This window comes from Hypanus sabinus, chromosome 23, assembly GCF_030144855.1.
Source record: "Hypanus sabinus isolate sHypSab1 chromosome 23, sHypSab1.hap1, whole genome shotgun sequence".
Classification (NCBI taxonomy): domain Eukaryota; kingdom Metazoa; phylum Chordata; class Chondrichthyes; order Myliobatiformes; family Dasyatidae; genus Hypanus; species Hypanus sabinus.
In genome coordinates, this window is record NC_082728.1 from 29,940,236 (window position 1) to 29,964,243 (window position 24,008).

At 39.9% G+C, this 24,008-nt stretch overlaps 1 protein-coding gene across 2 annotated transcripts in view; it reads left to right on the plus strand.

Annotated features, from left to right (window-relative positions):
* The first annotated feature begins 143 nt into the window (after positions 1-143).
* stx8 (syntaxin 8) overlaps positions 144-24,008 on the plus strand; it is a 192,335-nt gene continuing 168,470 nt past the window's right edge. Inside the window, exons 1-2 of one of the 2 annotated variants that reach the window (XM_059948639.1) lie at positions 144-273; positions 7,402-7,501. In XM_059948639.1, the coding sequence (XP_059804622.1) occupies positions 212-273; positions 7,402-7,501 (162 nt within the window). In that variant the 5' untranslated portion in view covers positions 144-211. The remainder of the gene's footprint in view (positions 274-7,401; positions 7,502-24,008) is intronic. The other variant, XM_059948640.1, reaches the window with a different exon arrangement.

Sequence of the window (24,008 nt, forward strand, 5' to 3'; positions counted from 1 at the left end):
TATGTAATTCTGTTCCTATAGCTATAGTCTCCACATGAGGCAATTTCAATGGGCTAAATGAAAAGCGTACTCTTAAGAAGTTTTAAATATATATAATGGAAACAGACTTTCCTGTAGAATATTTGGCGATAATAATTCACTGTAATTCTGATCTCAAATCTTGATCGGAACGAATGTTCAGAGAGCCGGTTTGTATTCAGTACTGATTTGTATGTCGGACCAAAAGCAGGAAGTGGAGCTCAACCGGAGTCGAGCAATGGCTGGAGATCTCTGGTGAGCAGTTGGAGGGGAAGGGGAGGCTACAGGGAGGATTAAGTGGGAGCAAGGAGGGAAGTGAGTGGTGTGCTGAATTCATTGCGGGCTGAGGTGCTGACGGACAGACAGTAAATGGAAGAGGATGGAATTGGAATCTCGGGCTGACACATCATGTCTGGGGGCTCCTCTGTGGGACAGTGCATATTCCTCAGGGGTAAAGGCAAAAAGTGCCTGGAGAAGTTAGCTGGCCGGGCCGCATCAATGGAGGGAGAAATGAAGTTATCGTTGCAGATCAGTGATCCTTCGCTAGAACTGTTTCGATAACTGGCATTCCCTCGACAAATGCGTCCAAAACTGCTGAGTGTTTACGTGCTGTAACGTTTAATTTCAGATTTCCAGCGTTTACGATTTTATCCTTTGTATTTTCAGTTAATTATAGTGACTTAGGATAGCACAATATGTGACACATCCTTTATAAGGGAACGCGATACTGTACAGTCTTTATAAGTGAGAGTTGGTGTGTTATACATCCTTGAAACAAGAGGTCTAAGTAAATGCTTAAAATGAAATTACATGTACAATTCAGTGGGAGACACATCCTTTGCAGGAGTGTTAACATGCGATACGCGACATGGCCATTCATTTAAAGTGAGTAGTGGAGTTCATGACAAATTCTTTGTACGGGTTAAAAGGTGTTTGCAATGTTTGATGCGTACTGCAGGAAGTGTGCAATACATGACATAACCTTTTGGGGAATATTTCGTCAGCACAACACGTAACGCGTTGTGTAAAGGAGAGGAGAAGAATGTCCAGTATGTGATGTTCGTTCTGAGGGATGTATGCACAAGATATATTTATCCTTTGCTGGGGATTTTGGGTAACATGTTGCATTATCCATATATTTCCAATAACGTTCAAAGTAAAGTTTATTGTCAGAATACATCCATGTCACCACATACAACCCTCAGATTGCTTAGCAAATCTATGGAGTGGTAGCTATAAACTGTAAACATCAAGAACTGTAAACTAATTGTGCAAATGTAGATATAAATAAGTAGCAATACATAACAAGCATGAAATAACAATATAACCGTGTCCTTAAATGAGTGTAGCTAACTCCTTTCGTTTGAGAGTTTGATGGTTGAGGGGTAGTAACTGTTCTTCAGCCTAGTGGTGTGAGTCCTGAGGCACTTGCACCTTCTGCCTGATGGCAGCAGTGAGAAAAGAGCATGGCCTGTGTGGCGAGGATCGTTGATGGTGGATGCTGCTTTTTTACGGCAATGTGTCATGTAGGTGTGCTCAATGTTTGGGAGGGTTTTACCCGTGATGTACTGGGCCAAATCTGCTACCCTTGGTAGGAATTTCCGCACAAAGGTATTGTTGTTCCCATACCAGGCTGTAATGCAGCCAGTCAGCACATTTTCCACCACACATCTATAGAAGTTTACCTAAGTGTTTGATGACATGTCAAAACCTCTGCAGATACCTGAGGAAATAAAGGCACTGTTGTGCTTTCTTCACAATAATATTTATATGATGGGTCCAGTACAGGTCCTCTGAGGTAGTGCCACCCAGGAATTTAAACCTACTGACTCTCATCACCTCTGATCCTTCAATGATTACTGGCTCACGGACATCTGGTTTTCCTCTCCTGGAGTCTACAATCAGTTCGGAGTGAGTGAGAGGTTGTTGTTATTACACCACTCAGTCAAGTTCTCAGCCTCCCTCCTGTATGCTGATTCATCACCCCCTTTGATACGGCCCTCAACAGTGGTGTCATCACAAATTTGTATATGGTGTTGGAGCTGTACTTAGCCACGGTCATAGATGTAAAGTGAGTGGAGCAGGGGGTTAAGTACATATCCCTGCAGTGCTCCTGTGCTGATGGAGATTGTGGAGGAGATGGTTTTGCCAGTTTGAATTGACTGAGGTATACAAGTGAAGAAATTCAGGATCCAATTGCACAAGGGGGTATGAAGCCCAGGTTTTAGAGTTTATTGATTATTTTTGAGGGGATAATTGGTGTTAAATGCTGAGTTGTAATTGATAAGGAACATCCTGATGAATACATCTTTGCTGTCCAGATATTCCAGGGTTGTGTGAAGAGCCAACAAGATAGCACCTGCTGTCGACCTGTTGTTTTGGAAGGCGAATTGGAGCAGATCCAAGTTACCATTCAGACAGGAGCTGATATGCTTCAGCACCAGCCTCTGGTGTATAATTATGGAAGTATATGAATAAAAAAAAAGGTGCTGAAGGACCTCAGTGGGTCAAGCAGCATCTGTAGGAGAAAACATTGACAATTCCTTTTCTCCCACAGATGCAGCTCAATCCACTGTGGCGGTAGGATTGATGGTGGAACTTGATGATGATAATGCCTTTGATTATCCAGGGTAGATTAGTTTCACTCATTAGGCTGGTGAGTGGGGAAAAGGATCAGCCATGATTGAATGGATGAGCAGCCTCAATGGGTCAAATGGCCTAATTCTGCTCCTGCATATTCTGGTCTCTTGTTGGAGCCAACCATTGCCTGCCACGTTGTGTGTGTAGTTTGTTTGCCACTTATCAGCCAGCCTGTTGTCTGGGTCTTGCTAGTTCAGGCATGGACTACTTCATCAAATCACAGCATGTTCATTAGTGAACATCTCTATTTTTGACCTTTTCACGGAAGGAAGATCATTGAAGCCGGTTCCTTGAGGAACTTCTGCTCTATTGTCCCGGGGCTGGGATGATCGACTCACAACAAACAAGAACCAGCTTCCTTTATGTTATCATTACAGTGTTTTACTACGTGACCCTCACTGACTAATTATACCAGCATTTCTTGGTGATAACTGCTGCCTCGAAGTCACTGTTGCCTAAGTTCTGTAATTCAGCTCTTGTGTCCAAGTCTTTAATGAGGTTGGAAGTCCAGCAGTTACTGATACGATAAATGACACGACTTATTGGCGCCATGCTCGTGTAGCGTTTAGTGCGACGCTTTTACAGCTCCGAGCGCTCCAGGTTTCAGAGTTCTGTATGTCCTCCCCATGGAATGCATGGGTTTTCCCCAGGTGCTCTGGCTTACTTCTGTAGTCCAAAGACATACCAGGTAGATTAATTGGACATTGCAAATTGTCCCATGATTAGGTTAGGGTTAATTGAGGTTGTGGGGTTGCTGGGACAGCGTGGCTCAAAGGATCGGGAGGGCCTACTCAGTGCCGTATTGCTAAATTTTCAAAAATAGGCAATTATCTGTTCTGAATTTGCCCTGCTTTTTTGTAAACAGGACAAACCTGGGCGATTTGTCACATTGTTAGCGTTGCAATTTTATTGGAACTGTTGGACACAGCACATGGCTGGTTCCTGAATGCAAGCCTTCAACAGTGTAAATAAATGTAAAATGTAAATAAATCAGCATAAAATATATTAGATGTGGCTTTGGCAAATCATGATATTGTAGTGGTGTGCTACACACAGCACTGGAATAACGACACGCAGACGGTGAGTTGCAGTTGCATAAAAGATTTATTCAAACTTCGCGGCCTCGCTTTTAAGCCTTCCCGTTTCCGCCCACCCCGGGCGGGAATGTTGTATATTGAATGTGAATGTTGCATATTCACAGTCCCTTCCCGTGCGCAGGCTTTTCCCCTTGCTGGTGAAGAAGGCCTGGCGCCCTTTTTTGGGGCCGGGGCATGCCATTTTGTGAGCTGGTTCGAGTGTGCTGGAAAGTGGGCCACCACAATATGGTCCATTTTCTGAAAATGCAGCCAGCCACCCACCCCTTGTAATCCAAAGGCAACTTGTTTCTCTGTATTTTCAGATTTTTGCCTTTCTAAAGTATTTCTATTTGTGGCTTACTGTCAACTTTTGATAACACCAACATGAAATACAATGGAATCATAAGAGACTGCTGTAATCTGGAGCAAAAAAAACCTAATACTTGCAGGGTCATGCATCTGTTGAGGTGGAGGGATTTGGGATTGTAATGCAGAGTCGTGGCTTAAAAAATTGGCTATCCCATCCCTCCTCCTCCACTGATGCTAGCTGACCCGCTGAGTTCCTCCTGCAGATTACTTTATTTTTGCATATGATGTGTTATACTGTATCTGTTTATTAGTTGCTTTTGATCAGCATATCAGAATTCCATGTTTTTCAAAGAGAACCACTGGGTAAGGACCGGAACAATTTTTTAAATAGATTCTAATTTGTAAAGCTTATTTAGGGCTAATGGAAAAGGACACATTACCTTACATTATCACCTCCTTCCTTATAGAATTGGAACTTCAACATATAATTGAAGCAAATTAATTTATATTTATAAAAAGAATACCGATGAGGTCACATTCGTGGAAAAGGATCAGTTGGAGGGCAACTCTGTTTGGCTCAAACTAAAGATAATTTTTGTCCTAGTCTTCCCCCACTAATCGATAATGGATTGTGCATATAGTACATATTAAAAATACAGACACAGTTTAATCTTCTTTTCTTCTATCCTTTTACATTAACTGCCCACCAAGGCTACACCAGTGTCACCTCTCTGGCCGGGGATCATTTACATTGGGAAAGGCAAATCCAGCAATGATGCGAGTGGAATGCTTAATTCCCCTACTCAGCCATGTACTGTCGTGATTTGAAATTGATTACTTTTCCTTCAGGACTGTTGTCTCTATATTTTGTATTTTTGAAGCAAATTGTTGGAGAAAGATGTATATGTGGATTGCAGACTAATAGTAGCCTTGCCAGCATCATTCATATCCCAAGTAGTTAGTACAATGTAAATACTTTCCTCAGTAGAAAATTCAAAAGGGCTAGACTTTGTTTTCACCTGATTTAAATGCTCTTATTGATGAAATTGAATTGTAAGGCTTCTTTCTGTTGATTCACCATTTTTGTTGACTGCCTTCTTTCCTATTTTAATTTTGTTTCCCAATTAAACAAAATGACACTGTTAAATCAAGAATACAGGACATCAATATAATGGATTGTATGAAAAATGTCTAAGCAGCACCACATAAAACTAACTTAATTTAGAAAAGATAACCACTTCCAGGTTTTTTACTTTGTCAAGAATAAGGTGACACTTCTAACTCATTACTGCTATCAAAACTCATTAATCAGATTTTTGTCCTTTAATTGCACTTGTGCGTTCAAAGTTTAAAGTAAGTTTATTACCAAAGGGCATATATGTCACCATATACAGTTCTGAGATTCATTTTCTTCTGTACATATTGAATAAATACATAACACAATAATAAACATCGTAGCTTCAATGGAAGACCACACCATTTTGGGCATTCAACCAGTATGCAAAAGAAAATTTTGCAAACATAAATTGAAAGAAAGAATAAGGATAAATTAATAAATGATAAATATCAAGAACATGAAATGAGGAGTCCTTGAAAGTGAATCCATAGGTTGTGGGAACATTTTAAGGATGAAGCGAATGAAACTGAGTGACATTATTGGTTCAGTGGCCTGATAGTTGTGGGGTAATCACTATTCCTGAACCTGTGGTGTGAGTCCTGAGGTTCCTGTACCACCTTTCTGTTGGCAGTAGTGAGAGGATAGTGTGACCTGGGTGGTGGGAACCCTAATGATGGATGCTACTTTCCTGCAACAATGCAACATGTAGATATGCTCAATGTGGGGGGGAGGGCTGTATCCACTACATTTTGTAGGATTTTGTGACATTTCTTTCTTGATACTGCAAATAAGGAGAATGAAACATCATAATATACAACACAGAATCTCAAAGTCTAATTTCTTGTCTGTAATTGAGAAACTTCATGTACGAATGCTAGAGGAACTCAACAGGTCAGGCAGCATCTATGGAAATGAATAAACAGTCGACATTTTGGGCTGAGACTCTTCATCAGGACAGGAAAGGAAGGGAGAAGATGCCAGAATAAGAAGGTGGAGGGAGGGGAAGAAGGACAAGGTGGAAGGAGATGGGTGAAGCCAGGTGGGTGGGCCCCAAGTCTTTCCAAGCGAGGCAATGCTTCACCTGCAAACCTGTTGGGTTTTTCCACTGTATCTGGTGCCTTTGATGCATCTCCTCTACATTGGTGAGACCCGACATAGTGTAGATTGGGGCTCCGCTTTGATGAGCACCTCTGCTCCATCTGTAAACATAGCGAATTTCCTGGTGGCCAACCATTTTAATTCCTGTTTTGTCATGTCAGTCCGTGGTCTCCTCTTCTGCCATGATGAGACCAATCTCAGGTTGGAAGAGCAACACTTTGTGTTCTGAATAGGTAGCCTCTAACCTGGTGGCATGTACATCTTCAACTTCCAGTAATTTTTCCCCTTCCCCTTCCCTCTTCAATTTCCCCACTCTTTCCTCTTGCCTCTTCTCCTAACCTATCACCTCCCACTGATACCTCTTCTGCTATGAGATTCCTTCTCCAGCCCTTGCCTTTCCCAGCTATCACCTTCTCACTTCATCTACCCTCCTCCACCCACCTGGCTTCACCTATCACCTTCTAGATTGTCCTCCTTCCCCTCTCACCACCTCCTTATTCTGGCATCTTCCTCCTTCCTTTCCAGTCCTGATGAAGGGTCTCAGCCAGAAATGTTGACTGTTTATTAATTTCCATAGAGGCTGCCAAAACTGCTGAGTTCCTCCTGCATTGTGTGTTTGTTGTTCTGGATCTCTTGTGTTCATGATAAACTTCATGCATTCATTTCGCTGAGCAAGACATGAAAATGAAGCCTTTTCATTCCTGCTGTCAAATATGTAACATCTGTGAAATGCCTCAAAGCACTGAGCATATTTTAAAATAACTTTGCTGAGATTTTGTCAACAGAATTCGAATAAATAACCAGTTGTTTCGTGTGTAGATTGGCCAGAAATGTTGCTAAGCACAATGCATCCATGGATTGCTACTATCCCCCCGATCTACAGAATTATACATTCAAGGACTTGGACTTCCATTAATATGTATTCTTAATGAATTCAAATCTGCAGTAGCCTATTAGTTCAGTGTTTGTACTTTGGAGAGGGACTTGTGACTACACTTTTTGATTGAGGCAAGAAGGTTAAAAACTATGCCATGAGAAAAGGTTAGAGTCTTGCTAAATGTATTTAAATAACCCATATCTAAGCATCTCTATTCAAATTCATGTTTGGAGGTTTCAATAGCCTTTCCCCCCCTCTTTCTGCAGGCTCACAAAGTATGATGCCACATGCCTTTTAGCACAAGAAATTGCTGAAAACATTCATGAACGTAACGGACAGAAGAGAACGGGAGGTAATCCTTCTAAGGTATATTGTGTGGTGACTACTATTGTTTTGCATTCCTTTTATAGAACACCATTTTTCATGGTATAAATTAAATAAATAAAATTGGGAGAAGAAACATAATTAAGCTAGAAAGGGATCTTCTTGGGGTGGCATAGCAAAGTCACAATCTAATCCAAGGCTCCTGCTACTTTTGAGGCATTTGAGGTGGGCGACACTGTGGCAGCTAGTGAAGTTTACTGCTTCATGGCTGAGAGTTCCAGCGAAATGGGTTCAATCCTGCCCTCTGCTGTTGCCTGTGTGGAGTTGACACATTCTCCCAGATGGCTTTATTGGATTCCTTAAGGTATGTTGCTTTCTGCCCACATCCCAGTAAAGCGTAGGTTGGTAGGTTAATTGACATGTACATTGGCCCTAGAGTATTGATGAGAAGAGGAATCTGAGGGGGCAATGGGGGAAAATGAGTGTGGGGAGAATAAAATAGGTTTGGCTAGAATTAGTGTCAAATGCTTTATGATCAGTGTGGATTCATTCAGCCGAAGAGCCTTTTTCTATGCTGTATGCCTCTATGTGCTTTGCATCATGGATGATTCCCTGGAGACAGGGCTTCCCAACCTGGTGTTTACAGACTCCTCAGTTAATGGTAGGGCTCCATGGCATAAAAAAGGTTGGGAACCTCTGCCTAGGAGGGTGATTTATGCACAGGCTTCTCCTATACAGGTCAAGTCTACTTCACCTGGTATTTCACATAGGCTTCCAGCAAAATACTAGATAATCCTGACTCTGCTTAGCTTTAGGCACCACGTTGGATCGGATATTTTCTGACTTGTCCCAACAGAATATGTTTCACCTTGAAATCAACTTCACGAGCACATTCAAACCAAACTGCATGTAGTTAATATTCAGTATTTCTTCATTGCTAACAGTTTAGCTGGAGCACATTAATTTCTTGTCCTCCTTCAAAGCTGAAGAATTGTTTGATAGTGAATTTTATTTTGAGGCCATTAGTTTTTAATTTTCATTCATAGATTTTTAAAATCCAAATTGCAGGTTTATCTTGCATATTTAGTGTAAGGCAATTTAATCTTTCTAATGTCATTTTTGTGCTCTGACACCATGCTCAGTGGACTGTAGTAGCAAATAGATTAATTAACCCACATTATTATTTTCTTCTCCCATTTAATGTTGCTTATGGTTCAGTTTTGGTGCTCACTGTTAACAGTGCAAAACCCACCCATCCAGCATCCTCTTTGACTTTCTATCATCAGGCAGGAGACTCTGATGCATAAAAAGAAGAACAGTCAGGATGGGTAATGGTTTCTTCTCCCAGGTTATTAGGCTTCTGAACTCCCAGCCACATTGTATTCAAAGTGTTACTGATTAATCTGTCCTGTACGTTCCAATATTTAAAATGATTGCACTTTCGTTTGTTATTTGTCTGATTCATCTGTAGATTTTATCTGTACCCTCATAAGTTATCATGTGCTTTCTGTACTACTGTGCTTTACACCCTGGTTTCAGAAATGTTGTCTTGTTTCTATATATGTTAAATCTGGGGTGTCAAACTCATTTTAGGTCACAGGCCGGATTGGGCAAAATGCAGCTTCATGCGGGCCGGATCAGTCGGGCACGTGCGAACGCAGCTTTCATTGCCTCCGTTTTTTCAGCCTGTTCTCATGTGTCTCAGTCTCTGCTATAACTACAAAGTGTTTCACTTCACAAATTCCGTTTCTTATGAAGAAGACTGCTGAGCAAGCATTATTTTTATGATTGGTATTAACTTACAATCATAGGCTTCATATTGCCGGGCCATTAATAATTAAAATAATAGATCTATCTAAGATGATCTTGCGGGCCGGATATAATTGTACGCCGGGCCGGATATGGCCCGCGGGCCTTGAGTTTGACACCTATGTGTTAAATGGTTACATACGTTATAGACATGTGTATAGTTAAATGACAATGAACTTGATTTGACTGAAACCATAAATTTAAGGATCCATTTCAAATTGTGACAGCTCCATTAGTCTCTTAAAAATGTAAATTCACTGTTTAACTCACCAATGAAATGTATTGGTGTGCAGTTGGTACATTTGCCTGGTCCCCATAAATATTATCTCTTTATGATGAATGTTAATTACAGTGGGTCCGTCTAATTCATCATTTGTGTATTTTAGAAAAATATTACAAATAGACAAGATGTGTATAACGAGAATTTACTCCCTCCACTGAAGTGGAATAAGTTCCAATTTTGCAAGGAACATTGGCATTTCTTCGCCATAAAAACAATGGAATAAAAGTTCGAATAAAGGTCTTGAATCTGTAAACATTAACTGTTCTTCCCTCCACTAATGCTGCTTGTGCTACCGCAAGTTTCCAGTGCTTACTGTTTTTATTTTAGATTTTCAGTATCTGTAGTAATTTGGTTTTGGGTAAGCGTAGTTTGGGCTCTCAATTGTCATCATGCATGTGCAGCATTATTTGGCTTTTAATATGAAAAATGTTAATTACATTGGAAAACTGTGGTTTGCTGGGGATGGTTGAATTGGGGCAGTGGCTGCTGACAGAATCAGATGGAAGAGGGGGAATAAAATATAATCCATTGTTATCAAAACATTGTAAAGGTTGATGATATCATCCTCTCGCTCTGCAGCAGATTTTGCAGTGGTTATGGAATGTCTGGTTCTGTCCGTTTTCTTCACTTCTGAAGGTCTCAGGTTCTTGATTCTGTTGTGAATGGTTCATGTTTGGCAATTTATCCTCCTTTAACAAGGCCATTGACGTTGACTGATTTCTTTCATGTAATTTTGCATCATAAATCTCTCCGTAATGTGACAAGATGCCTTTTATGAGCTGCACTGCTTTGTCAGAATAACTTGCCCTTTGATCATGGCATTTATGAATAAATGTTTGAAAGTCAGCAAAGCCTTCATTGTCGTGTCCTTGAATCTAAAGCTGTGGATAAACCAGGAGATCTGTAATCTGCTCTGGGCTAGATCTGTGGCACTTAAGTCTGGTGAGCCAGGACTATACAAGAAGGAGAGGTATGGCTTATAGAGGGCTATCTCAAGAGCAAAAGTACAAATCTGACTGACGTTAGCGGTGGAATTGGATGCATGTCAACTCTGGCAGGGTTTGCTGGCCATTACTTCCTGCAACGTGAAACCTTACAACACGAGTGGCAGTGATGCTTCACTCCCAGGCGAGCTCAGTACCTTTTATGCACGCTTTGAAAGGGAAAATAAAACTTCAGCTATGAGGATTCCTACAGCACCTGCTGACGCTGTGATCTCTGTCTCAGAGGCTGACGTCGGAATGTTTTTCAAGAGGGTGAACCCTTGCAAGGTGACGGGCCCCAATGGTGTATCTTGTAGGGTTCTGAAAACCTGTGCCATCCAACTGGTGGGTATGTACAAAGACATTTTCAATCTGTCATTGCTACAGGTGGAAATTCCCACGTGCTTCCAAAGGGCAACAATCATACCAGTGTCCAGGAAGAGCAGGGTGAGCTGTCATTAACACCAGTAGCACTCTCGTGTACGGTGATGGTGTGCCTTGAGAGGTTAGTTATGGCAAGAATCAACTTCTGCCTAAGCAAGGACCTGGACCCACTGCAATTTGCCTATCGCCACAATAGGTCTACAGTGGATGCAAGCTCGTTGGCTCTTTGTGTGGCCATGGATCACCTGGATAACACTAATATTTGCTGCAGGCTGCAGTTCATTGACAACAGCTCAGCGTTTAACATAATTATTCCTACAGTTCTGATTAAAAAGCTCCAAAACCTGGACCTCTGCACTTCCTCTACAACTGGATCCTTAGCTTCCTCATCAGAAGACCACAATCTGTGCGGATCGGAAATGACATCTCCTCCTCACTGATTATTAACACTGGCACACCTTAAGGACCACTGCTCTACTCTCTCTATACCCATGACTGTATGGCTAGGCACAGCTCAAATGGCATCTGTAATTTTGCTGGCAACACAACTATTGTTCACAGAATTTCATGTGGTGACGAGAAGGCATACAGGAGCGAGATAGATCAGCTGGTTGAGAGGTGTCAAGAAAAAACGTTGCACTCAGTGTCAGTAAGACCAAAGAATTGATTGTGGACTTCAGAAAGGGTAAGATGAGGGCACACACGTCTGTCCTCATCAAGGTGTCAATAGAGGAAAGGGTGAGCAATTTCAAGATTCTGGGTGTCAGCATCTCTGAGTTACAAAGAAGGCACGGCAATGTCTATATTTCATTAGAAGTGTGAGGAAATTTTGTATGCCACCAAAGGTACTCACAGATTTTTACAGGTACACTGTGGAGAGCATTCTAACTGACTACATCACTGTCTGGTATGGGGAAAGAGACCACTGCACCTGATTGAAATAAGCTGCAGAAAATTGTAAACTCAATCAGCTCTATTGTGAGCTCTAGTCTCCCCAGCATCTCTGATATCAAGAAGCGATGCCTCAAAAAGGCGGTGTCCATCATGAGGGACTCCCATCATCTGGGAAATGCCCTCTTCTCATTGTTACTATCAGTGAGGAGGTACAGAAACCTGAAGGTACACAGGAATTCAGGATCAATGATTCAGGAATCACTTCTTCCCCTCTGCCATGAGATTTCTGAATGGACATTGGACCCATGAACTACTTTTTTTTCTCTTTTTACACAATTTAATTTTTTAACATTTATATTTGTTAAATGTTAAAATTGTACAAATTTGGTAAGGCCAAATTTGGAATATTGTGTACAGTTCTGGTCACCAAATTATAGGAAAGATATTAATAAATTAGAGAGAGTGCAGAGACGATTTACTAGGATGTTACCTGGGTTTCAGCACTTAAGTTACAGGGAAAGGTTGAACAAGTTAGGTCTCTATTCATTGGAGTGTAGAAGGTTGAGGGGGGATTTGATCGAGGTATTTAAAATTTTGAGAGGGATAGATAGAGTTGACGTGAATAGGCTGAGAGTAGGGGAGATTCAAACGAGAGGACATGATTTGAGAGTTAGGGGGCAGAAGTTTAAGGGAAACACGAGAGTGATAGCTGTGTGGAATGAGCTTCCTGTAGAAGTAGTAGAGGCCAGTTCAGTTGTGTCATTTAAGGTAAAATTGGATAGGTATATGGACAGGAAAGGAGTGGAGGGTTATGGGCTGAGTGCGGGTAGGTGGGACTAGGTGAGATTAAGAGTTCGGCACGGACTAGGAGGGCCGAGATGGCCTGTTTCCGTGCTGTGATTGTTATATGGTTATATATTGACTATATTTTGCAATTTGTTATTATTATATATTGCGATGTACTGCTGCCGCATAACAACACATTTCATGACATATGCTGGTGATGTTTAAATGCGCTCATGTCAGGCTTGTCCGGTTGCTCGTTCATGAGATGCTCAACATGGGACTCCAGTAACTCCGTGTGATCGTTCTCTTCAACATCCACATTTCCCATCTGCAGTCCCAGAGTCACTGGCTTATTGTGAGCGATGCTTCGTTTAAAGCCAATAAAATTGCTTATTCCTCCTGTAAATGAATTATTCTAAAAAAATGTTAATGCGGTAAACTGAAACTTCGTCCCATGCAGCATCTACAAAACGAAGAGCATCTATTATGTTGGAATTCTTACAAAACTCTGGGACAGAAAGCTTCCCTTCATTATTTCCTGCACAGAAGTCCAAAATGCCTCAAGGGGATGATAGGCCTTCAAGGAATGTATAAAACCCTGGTCCATCTGCTATGTGATTGATATCATTCACAATGGCAGGAGCACCACTTTGATATTCAGGCAAAAGGCCTCAATTCAGATCACCAGTTCTGTTGTCCAAATTAAGGGGAATACCAAAAGTCATATTCTCTTTTCCACTATACTTCATCATGAACACAGAATAGTACATAAATCAATTGGAAGATTTCTTGAGGTGTGATTTCCAGGTACCATGGAGACAAGACTTCAAATATTTATCACCTGCAGATTCAATTATGGTGAACAAGCAATGGTTAACTTGTGAATTGACTTCAAAAGAGTTAGGCAGTTCTTTGAAGCCTTAAAGCCAGAAGTACTGTTCTCATTGTCAGAGGTGTGGTTTCCTGATGACATCCATCTCAGTACTGATGCTGCAATGTGTCTGGAAGTGCCTTAGTAGTATCAATGTCAGCATTCTTAAATACCTATGTTCTTAAAGCTGTTCTGTGCCTGCAACCAATGAAATGAACCATAAATTGCATTAAAGTGACCTTGATTTACACTGGTTCTTGTAGAAGAGTTCTCTTCCTCGTCCTCCTTCATGCCTTCATAGAAACAGTGCTTCTGCTGGTTATTATGATCTTCGTCACCCACTCTCCATTATCTCTGTTGCTTTGCTGTACTGCCACGTTAGTTGTTGTTGCCCTCCGTGTGTTGTGGCACAATGGGCGACAACCTTGCTGTTTCTTTAGCATCTGTCTGTTTTTTTTCTTTAAGAGGCTTGGTGCTTAACCCAACACAGATGGAAAGCATGCAAGGAGCTGGCGGGATTCAAACCTGGGACGTTCACCTCAAAGTCTGATGTGGTGGCCACTACACCACCAGCTGGCTGGTGCCACGTTAGTTTTTGTGTTAAACTTTTTTATTGTAAGCTTCTCATTTATGCTGGTCTCATTACTCTTTTTGCAGGGTAGAACTTAAAAATTTAAATCTATTAACTTTACTAAAAAGAGTTGAGACTTAACTATGCTCCTCTCTGTTAAGGTAAATGGAATGACTGAACCTGTGGCTTGACTTTGCTGGTGTAGGCAGATCACACAGTGCAACTAGTGGCTGTGGACTTCACAAGGAGTCTAAGAGTCTGGAAATCATGAAGAACACTTCTCAGGAAGCTTAAGATTTCCAAGTTCACACAGGAGTCCCGAGTTTCCTGAAGCAGATGAGGGGAAATGCCAACTGTTCATGAGAAACTGTCAGCATTTCTTATGAAAATCTTGGCCAATGAAAATCCAAATGTGCAATCCCAAGTCTAACTAACAACAGGCACTATGAAATAATGTGCTGCAGAAAGTTATAGCTCAATATGTTTCTCGCCAATAGGTTAAGCTGCTTTGGTGCCTCCATAATTACCTTTCAGTCTGCTGTAAAAGGAAACAGTGCTCATCAATAACTAGTTCATCTGGGAATGTTTTATTCCTGTTTGAATGTTCTTTCTTATTTAGTTGACCACCGTGATGATATTAAAATGGGGGCAAATTTTTCATTTTCTCAGAATTCTGCCTCTCCACCAGTATTCCAGGCAACAGCTGTGATGAGGGTTTAATCATATGTTTTGTCATTTTCTGGGATTTCAGCCATTAATATTTATGGGAAATGATGGTTCAGACATTAATTGTAGCTTACGGTATGTATATGGCAATAGTTATTCCATTAAACTGGCGCTCAGAATATGTTTTGTATCATTGCTTCATTCCCAGACTCCTTAGAAATACAGCGTGAGCTCTGCTGAGTCAGAAGCCAATAAGGGCCATCCAGTTTGAATTGAACTAATAATTAAAAACAGAGATCAGAAATGCTTTAGACTGATTTCATTTTTCTCCTTGAATGCCTGTGCCTTTTTGATATTAGGCTGATTGTTATGTTCTGTTTGATAATAATCCTGTGAACTACCTTGACACTCCTTATCACTTCAATGGCACTACGTAGATACAAGTGAATGATTGTAGCTGCTGACGTACAGAAGACGGAAGCAGCACACATGTTTTAAGTTCTGTATGACATGTAATTGAAGTACTTCCTATCTATATTTTGCGCTTTTCAAAAGTAAAACAAACACCCCTCGAAGAGATCTTGTAGAAACTGTGGACAGATGCTTTCCAGGCGAGTACATCCTGTATGAGAGTTTGCCGCACTGCTGGAAAATATTAACATCACTTAGATCTTTAAAAGAATTTGCTTGTAAGTAGTACCAAGTGACTGCAGTATTAATGTAGCGTAACATGTGTGCTGGTTAAGCTGAACAGGACAGCTGATCAGAGTCTTATCTTTTAGAGATTCATTTTATTAAAATTATACATGCCCTTTCATTCAGTAATGCATCTTAGAGGAATATGTTGTAATTAGCTTGTGGGATTCTTGTCATCCAGTTTCCAAATATGCTGAATGACTGAGAAGAATGAAAATTTTGATCAATGATTTGTTTTTTTGGGGGTTGTTGCAAGTTGGAAGCCTGAAAGAGTTTTCAAAACATTCTGTTTACCTTCATAACAGAATAAGTTAAAAATGGCAAGAAAGCAAGGAGGACTGGGCAGAGTGCAACATCAGGAAACTAATCACCAGCACAGATGAGAATGTATTTGACAGTAATGTGCTTTTAAGATATTTTTGATATCACCAAGAATTTAGTCAAAGGGTGCAAGTTTGCATTAAAATTTCCACATTTTCTCCATTTGATGGTTAATTACCTTTACACCAGGTGTATCTCTTTTGTTCCTTTTGAAAATAGTGACATGGGTTCTTTCACACTCTGTCAGGAGTGCACTGGAATACTGTAGTAGCTTCTTAAAGTCCACTTCTAGACTCCACATGCACTCGACCAGTCTGCTTAGAGTTACCTAAAATTTATAGACAATAGGTTCAGTAGTAGGCCATTCAGCCCTTCAAGCCTGCACCACCATTCAATGTGATCGTGGCTGATCATCCACAATCAGTAACCCATTCCTGCCTTCTCCCCATTTACCTTGACTCCGCTATCTTTAAGAGCTCTATCTAACTCTTTCTTGAAAGCATCCAGAGAATTGGCCTCCACTACCTTCTGAGGCAGAGCTTTCCATAGATGCACAACTCTCTGGGTGAAAAAATTTTTCCTGAACTCCGTTCTAAATGGCCTACACCTTATTCTTAAACTGTGGCCTCTGGTTCTGGACTCCCCCAACATTGGGAACATGTTTCTTGCCTCTAGCATGTCCAGTCCCTTAATAATCTTATACGTTTCAATCAGATCCTCTCTCATCCTTCCAGATTCCAGTGTGTACAAACCCAGTCGCTCCAATCTTTCAACATATGACAGTCCAACCATCCTGGGAATTAACCTTGTGAACCTACGCTGCAATCCCTCAAGAGCAAGAATGTCCTTCCTCAAACTTGGAGACCAAAACTGCACACAATACTCCAGGTGTGGTCTCACCAGGGCCCTGTACAGCTGTAGAAGAACCTCTTTGGTCCTATACTCAACTCCCCTTGTTATTAAGGCCAACATGCCATTAGCATGCCGCTATCTGAGGAATTTCTGTTTGGATCCCACAGCGGGTTACATCTGCTGCAGGAACTGAGAACCTGTTACAGAGATGCAGACAACAGTACAACACAGAAGTTGGGTTCCTCTTTAAAACAATATTTCGCATTAGATTCGTTTGTTAATTGTTTATAACTTGTCAGTTTACGGTGACGTTTAAACACTACTGAAATTCAAGTAAATAATGATTTTAAAAACAGAAACATAAGCTAAATTTTAAAAATCATTATATACTTGAATTTCAGTAGTGTTTAAATGTCACTTTGAAGTATGAAAAATACATCCTGCAAGACCGCACAGTTCCATTGCCTCTCCCATATTGCAGGTCAGTCAGCATCTGTGGAAAGAGAAACTGATTATAAACATTGACCGTGTTTCTCTGTGCAGGGTTGCTGCCTGGCCTGTTGAGTGTTTTCAGAATTTGTTTTTATTTTCTCAGATATCCATCATCGAAATGTTTTGCTTTTTGACCTTCATCTACTGATTTACTGATTTATTGTAATTTTGCCATGAATGCTGAATCAAAGTATTAAAAAGTTCCCCTGTTTATTTAATGATGGTACCTTAGCAAACAGGACTAACAAGTTAGCTGGCTGAGCCTGCATGGTAATGACTTTATTTTTCCATTTGGCAACCTTGCTTCCTTAACGCTAATTTAACAAAAATTACTTATCGCTGTATTTTCAGTTTTTCATTTGACCTAGCCTCCATAGCATTCTTGGGGGAATACTTCAGATACTCTTTAATGGTTGAGTGATGAATCACTTTTTGCCTCACCCCTAAGCAGCCAGTCCCATGGTTTTAAAGTTATGCTCCGTTATTCTGGATAGTTTTACATTGTAAAAAAAAGTTTCTTTCTACCTACCACATCAAAGCTGTCAATATTTTAACGCCTTTATTAGATTATTTCTTTATCTTTATTCAAGGAAAGATGAGAGTTCTGTGCAACCTGTCCATATAGTTTAACCTCTCAAGCTTCAGTATCATTCAGCATGATGCCCCTTGAACGTATGGATTCCAATTGAAAGTGACTGAGCATTAGCTTCCCAAGGGCAACAAAAGACAGGCAACAAATTGTTGACATGAGTAGTGAGAAACTGTGACCAATTTAGAGAAAAAAATGGGATTTCCAACCTATCTTCAAAGTGTACTACCTTTTTAAAAAAAGGCTTAGTTATAAATCCTTAGTATCAGCGATAATCTTTGTTTCTATCTCCAAGTTCTGAGTTGCCTTAAAGACTATATACATTATCTGCAGAAATCACCAACCAAACAGTGCTTCACTCCGATATAATTTAATGTTCTGTTTTTATTTTGATTATATGTATACTAAATAAAAATGAGGTAAATTGTCATTGTGAATGATGAATTTATTGGACGATTAAATATCCTGAAAAGTGATGTAGTTATGATTAAGTATCCTGTTAGGATAACTGATCTTTTGAGAAAACAGTCTTACTTTTTTACTATTTCATAACTTGGCTTAACAACTGGCATCTCTTTACATCTTAAACTTATTCAAATTAAAGCAAATCATTCTCCTGAGGCACAAGAGGTAAGAAAAGTAAATTTCAGTCTAGTGTTATGTGTATTTTGATGTGGAATTAGATAAAATTTGCACCACAGAAACAGGCTATTGAGTCTTAAGCTGCACCTTACATTGTTTTACTCATCCACGCTATTTCCACAAAAACATCACATGGTAGCTGACTTCACATTCTATCAGTCTGGCAACGATTTCTCTTTAAAAGGCTATTTTGGAGTGAGTCTCATTATTGAATTACTCACTGATGGAAATATATTTTTGTATCATATCTGGTGAGTTAACAATTTTAAAGATGCCTTAATCAACGTATTTCAAAGAATAGTAGAAATACACAGCAAACCAAATTAACAACAGAAAGCCAAATTATCTTTTAAATCCTTGGCATCACTTCTATGAAACTGAATTTTTAAGTATTTCTTATGATCTAATCAGTCTTGCCTTCCTGTTCATGTACACTAGATGTCTCTGTAAGCACCTCTACAGATCACAAGAAGCTGCAGGGACTTGCTAAGTTACAAAAGACTGGAATAACAGAAATCCAACATTGCGCAAATTCGCCTATCAATGGCTAAGTGATTTTTCAAGATAGTAACTTGTTTTATAGTATTCATTTATAACTATATACATTTTGGGTCCATTAAGTGACTGACTCAATCGCCCAAAGTTTCATAGAATTAGTTACAAAGGTATAATAAAAACAAATTAGTGTTTAACTGTGTAACAAATTATGTTTATAAATACCATTTGTGTTTGTAAATGAAATAAAGAATAAATTAGAACAAACAAATAAACTGTTCTTAGGCTTCCAGCTGGGTACAGGTATTGATTATAACCAATGTTTGAATGACAAACTCTGCCATCTTTTTCAGGGATGATACCTGGGGATGTCTAGTCTGGTGGTATTTATAGCCCCTATAGTCTGTCTCTCCTGACTTTGTTAGCCCTCATTCAATCAGTTTTCTGCTCTCTCGCCTTGTATTCCTCTAGTTTTATTTCAATGGCTTCCTTCACTGAGCAGTCCCAAAAATCATTGGTGCAGCTCAGTACCAATACTGCTACAGTGCTATAAAACTTGAATAAAGAGAAAGATAAAACTATATCACTTTCCAATAGTTATCGACAGAGTAATTCATCCAGTTTATGCTATCTTGTTCTTTTGATTGACTGTACATGAACAGAATCAGTGCATACACCTAGTGCAAATAGGTGCTATGCCATCTTGGCAAGGACCTGAAATTTTAAAAAATCAAAATGATCAAAAATCACTGCTTTTTGAATCTGCATTTGTCAGCCCAAATGGATAATATAACACAAGCACGCTCAACTGTAACTATTTAAATACTGATCGTTAATGCCACACAAGTACATGCGACTGACGTTAGTTAGAAACTGTTCAGTAACAGTCTCCTGTCCCAATTAAGTGACATACTGTTCCAAATAAAAAGGAATCCCAGCTATTTTCCTGATTTGTTTTTGTTCTTTAATTTTTGGCCCAAATAAGCGGCTGCCACAATTAACCAGAATCCACTGTTTATGTTTCATTAGTTTAATTGTGGGTAGTGTTAGGGTGAAAATAAAAGATATTCAATTAAATATAAGAAGCACTGGAAGTGTTTGAAGAACACTACAAGAAAACGGGCATTTCTGACTTGCTGATAAATCAGCTTAGAGACAGTTCACCAAGATGGAAACCTTATGTAACCTGGGACAGCCTGTGCTTAGGTTTTAAGTAGTTAATTTGACATTCCACATGTGCAGTTTTCCAACCTTGCAGTTTCATGATACTGTAACCTATCCCAAAGATTAGTAAATTAGTTATGTTTACAGGCCAACAATTAACTGTTATTTCCATTTTCTTGGTTAATCTTTGAGGGAGTGATGCATTTGATTGATATGAATATTTCAAGATGTTATTAAAGAAACAAGATTTTGTAATGATAAAAATTGGCTTTATTCATCACAACCCAAACCCATAAATCTTTGCAATGTACTAGAATTACAAACCTGGAGGAAACCTGTATAGTCATGTGGACAACATACATAATCCTTACAGATGGAGTTGGGAATCGAATCTGATCTGGCACTCTAAGGCATGACACTAACATTTATGCTACCATGCTGTATTTAGATTATGACTGTACTTTTCACTTGTTTTGAAGTGATGAATCCTACACAAAATCATATTGTCCTTTTTTCTGGAATGCAAAGCAAAGGTTTCAAAAATAGGACACGTAATCTGAGGCTGCTCTCTAAGTAAGTTCTTTCAGTATCTTTACCTCCCTATTATCCAGAAGATGAAGATACATGATGATCTGGCTGTTTAGATTCACAATTGGCTTGTCCATGTAAGATTAAAGGTAATGATGGATATATTTAATTTGTCTTATGTGACTGACGGCGTTCTGCAAGAATACGTGCTTGGATCTTAGCTGTTTGTAATATATATTAATGTCCCAGATGAAAACATAAATGGGTGGGTTGGTAAGTTTGGAGACAATACAGAAAGATGGATGGTGTTATGGACAGCAAAGGGGACAGTCAGTATCCAATGGGATATCAATCAGATATGATTGGAGAAATGGCATATGGAGCTTAACCTGGCCAAATGTGAAGTGTTGCACTTTAGATGATCAAATGTAAAGGTACATTGTTAATGGCAAGGCCATTAACAGTGTTGATTTTCAGAGAGATCTTGGGGGTCCAAGTCCATACCTTCCTGAAAGTGGCCACACAGCTTAAAGGGACAGTCAGGAAGGCTTATGGCATATTTGCCTTTATTAGTTGAGGAATTAAGTTCAAGATTTGGGAAGCCATGTGGTAGTTTTATAAAACTCTTGCATCTGAAATATTGCATTCAATCCTGGTTGCCCCATTTTGGGAGGGATGTCAAGGCTTTAGAGGAGGTTTGCTAGGATGCTGTTTAGATTACAGGGCATGTGCTGTAAAGAGAGGTTGGACTATAAGGAGTTGTTTTCTCTGGAGCGGTGGAAGCTGAGGGCAGATCTGATAGAGAATTTTAAGATAAAGAGAGGCATAGATGGAGGAGAAATTTGATATATTTTTCTAATGTCAAATACCAGAAAATGTGGTTTTAAGGTGAAGGGGGTAAGTTCAAAGGAGATGTTGTATCCAGAGATACTGGCCACGTGACAGATGCACTGCCTGGCTGGTTGGAGGACACACCACATGCCAATCAATACTTGGTGCACTGCCACCTGGCTGGTCGGAGGACACACCACACGCCAATCAACATTTGGTCCCTCCCAACTAATCAATGCGCACCTAAATTATTGGTCACCTTAGTTGGATTATCTCGCCCAGCCCCATGCTTTAAAAGGTGAGACTTGTCCTTGGCTCGCCCTCTCTTACAGACCACCTCATTGAAGGTAAGTGCATTGATTTATGTTTGGGAAGGTCTATCGTTTGTGCTGGTAAGGGAGCCGCGGCTATCCAAGGTCAAGGGGGATAGCTGTCGTAGTGCTTTTCCCTTGTTCTTTGTATGTGTAACCGTACCTGTCCCCACACCACTTCCTGTGTGTTGTAGTTGCTTGTGTTGACCCGACTTCCCCTTTTAATAATAAATTCCTTATTATTTAAACTGTGTGTGTCCAGGCCTCTACTGTTGAGACTCAAAGAGCCAGTTATTTCCATCACAACAGATGTGTAGGGCAATTTTTTTTCACATAGAGAGTGATGGATGCCTGGAATGTGCTGCAAGGGGGCGGTAGTGGAAGCAAATACGATAGAGGAATTCAAGAAGCACTTAAATAGGCTCATGAATGTGCAGGAAATGGAAGGATCTGGACATTGTGCAGGTAGAAAGGATTGGTTTAAATGGGTATTTGATTACTAATTTAATTAGTTTGGCACAATACTGTGGGCCAAAAGGCCCGTTCCTATGCTATACTGTTCTAGGTTAATTGTAGTTGGAGCAAAGGGAAAATCTTCATTACCATCTTTCAATACTACTTCTTCTTAAGCCCGTCACCCCTACTGACAGCATCTCGCCAGGGTTCTGTGTCCTGGGCCAGTCTTTCAAGTCCAACTGTAGCCCATCTATATGTATTCTAGGCGAAGATCCTTCTCCTCCCAGGGAGGAGGTCTTTGGAGCTTCTGTTGGCATTTCTGTAGTACTGTGTTTTTACAGGATGGTTTTAGCCCCATGCTCAAGTGTTTCATTGTTTGCCTATGTTAAATTTCTTCAATTGATCTTTTAACTTCAGAGCAAATAAAATTTAAAAAAAAATTGGATTTGCAATTCAGGGTGCCAATTGCAAAGTAATTTGTAGCTAGTGATTATCTATACTTCAATTCACAATTGTTCCTTTTCACGCCTTATGGCGCATTGGGCGACATTTTTGCTGTTTCCATAGCATTTGACTTTTTTTATGAGGTCGAATTGCTAGCTCAACACGCAACCTAGCATGGATGAAATGCGTGTAAGGAGCTGGCGGGATTTGAACTCTGAACAATTCACTTGAAGTCCAGTGCTGATGCCACTACACCACCAGTTGGCTAGCAATTCACAATACACAAATTTAACAACTCTTTCTGAGAAGATAACAATGTTGTTTTCTGTGTGAATTTATTTTGGACACAATACTGGATTTGAATTGAATCTTATTTATCTTGTTGTGACAAAATTTGGTCCAGTTTTATTCATTGGCTGTTGCCAAAATGTTTAGGTTTTTTTTTATTGTGACAGAAATACTTGGCAAGCAAAGAAGATTTTGCAATATATGTACTGTGTTTTCTCTTGGGTATTTTAACCACAGTTCAACACATCTATTAAGTGATAAGGCTTTGCCAGTGTCTTTTCTAAAATGATCATCAAAATGTATTGTTTAATAAATAGTTTGTGATTTGATGATATTTTATCAGTGACAAAAAATAATAAATTGAACTGGAAAACTGCTGAATGAAAATCAAAGTGATTTGCTCTGATCTCAGAAAATATACTGGGGAGAGTCTGACTTCACCTCTGTAGCGCTAGGATTCCATTTTCTAATCATTGAGGGTCTCTGAGACTCATTTTAGATGAGGTTTAAGTTATAATTTTTGATTCTCTTAACAATAACATAATTGGGTGGGATTTAAAGAAAGGCACTACTTTCCAAGTTCTGTCACAGTAAGAGGTTGCCAAGAGAGGAAAAATCTGCATTCTATGCATCGGGTCCTGGGAACAGCGAGCCAGTTACACCCCAAAGTGGAGGAAGAACTTTCAGGATTACAGTAAGAACCTCATACCCAGGAAGACTTCTAACTACATCATTAAGAGTGCAGGCAGCTATCCATTTCCTAACTTAGCATTGGTCTAATCTGCCAAGCATTTCTTGGGCCTTTGCACTATTGCTTATCATTAATGCGGAATAGATTATCTGGTCATTTTAAAGACAATGTCTCCAGATGCAGGGTAATCCCAGTTCTATAGGTTCTGAGGTTACTGATGTGTAGGACCTCCAGAATTTTTGTGATGAATCAAGTGGCAGGTTTCGTCAGTGCTCATTTGGGAGGTGATGCGTTTCCTGCACCATTTATGTGAACTGTTGTACATTGTAAGGTCATCACTACCAATCTGAATGCCCTTATTCTACTTCTGGTTGATATTGGCCCCGATTTGTCAAAGCATATTCTGGAGTAATATTGTCTTATTCCCAAGTTTTCTTTTAATCGCAGTTATACTTTCTGTTAGCTCATTTTTACCACAATCAGGCCACTGACTGGTGTGTTC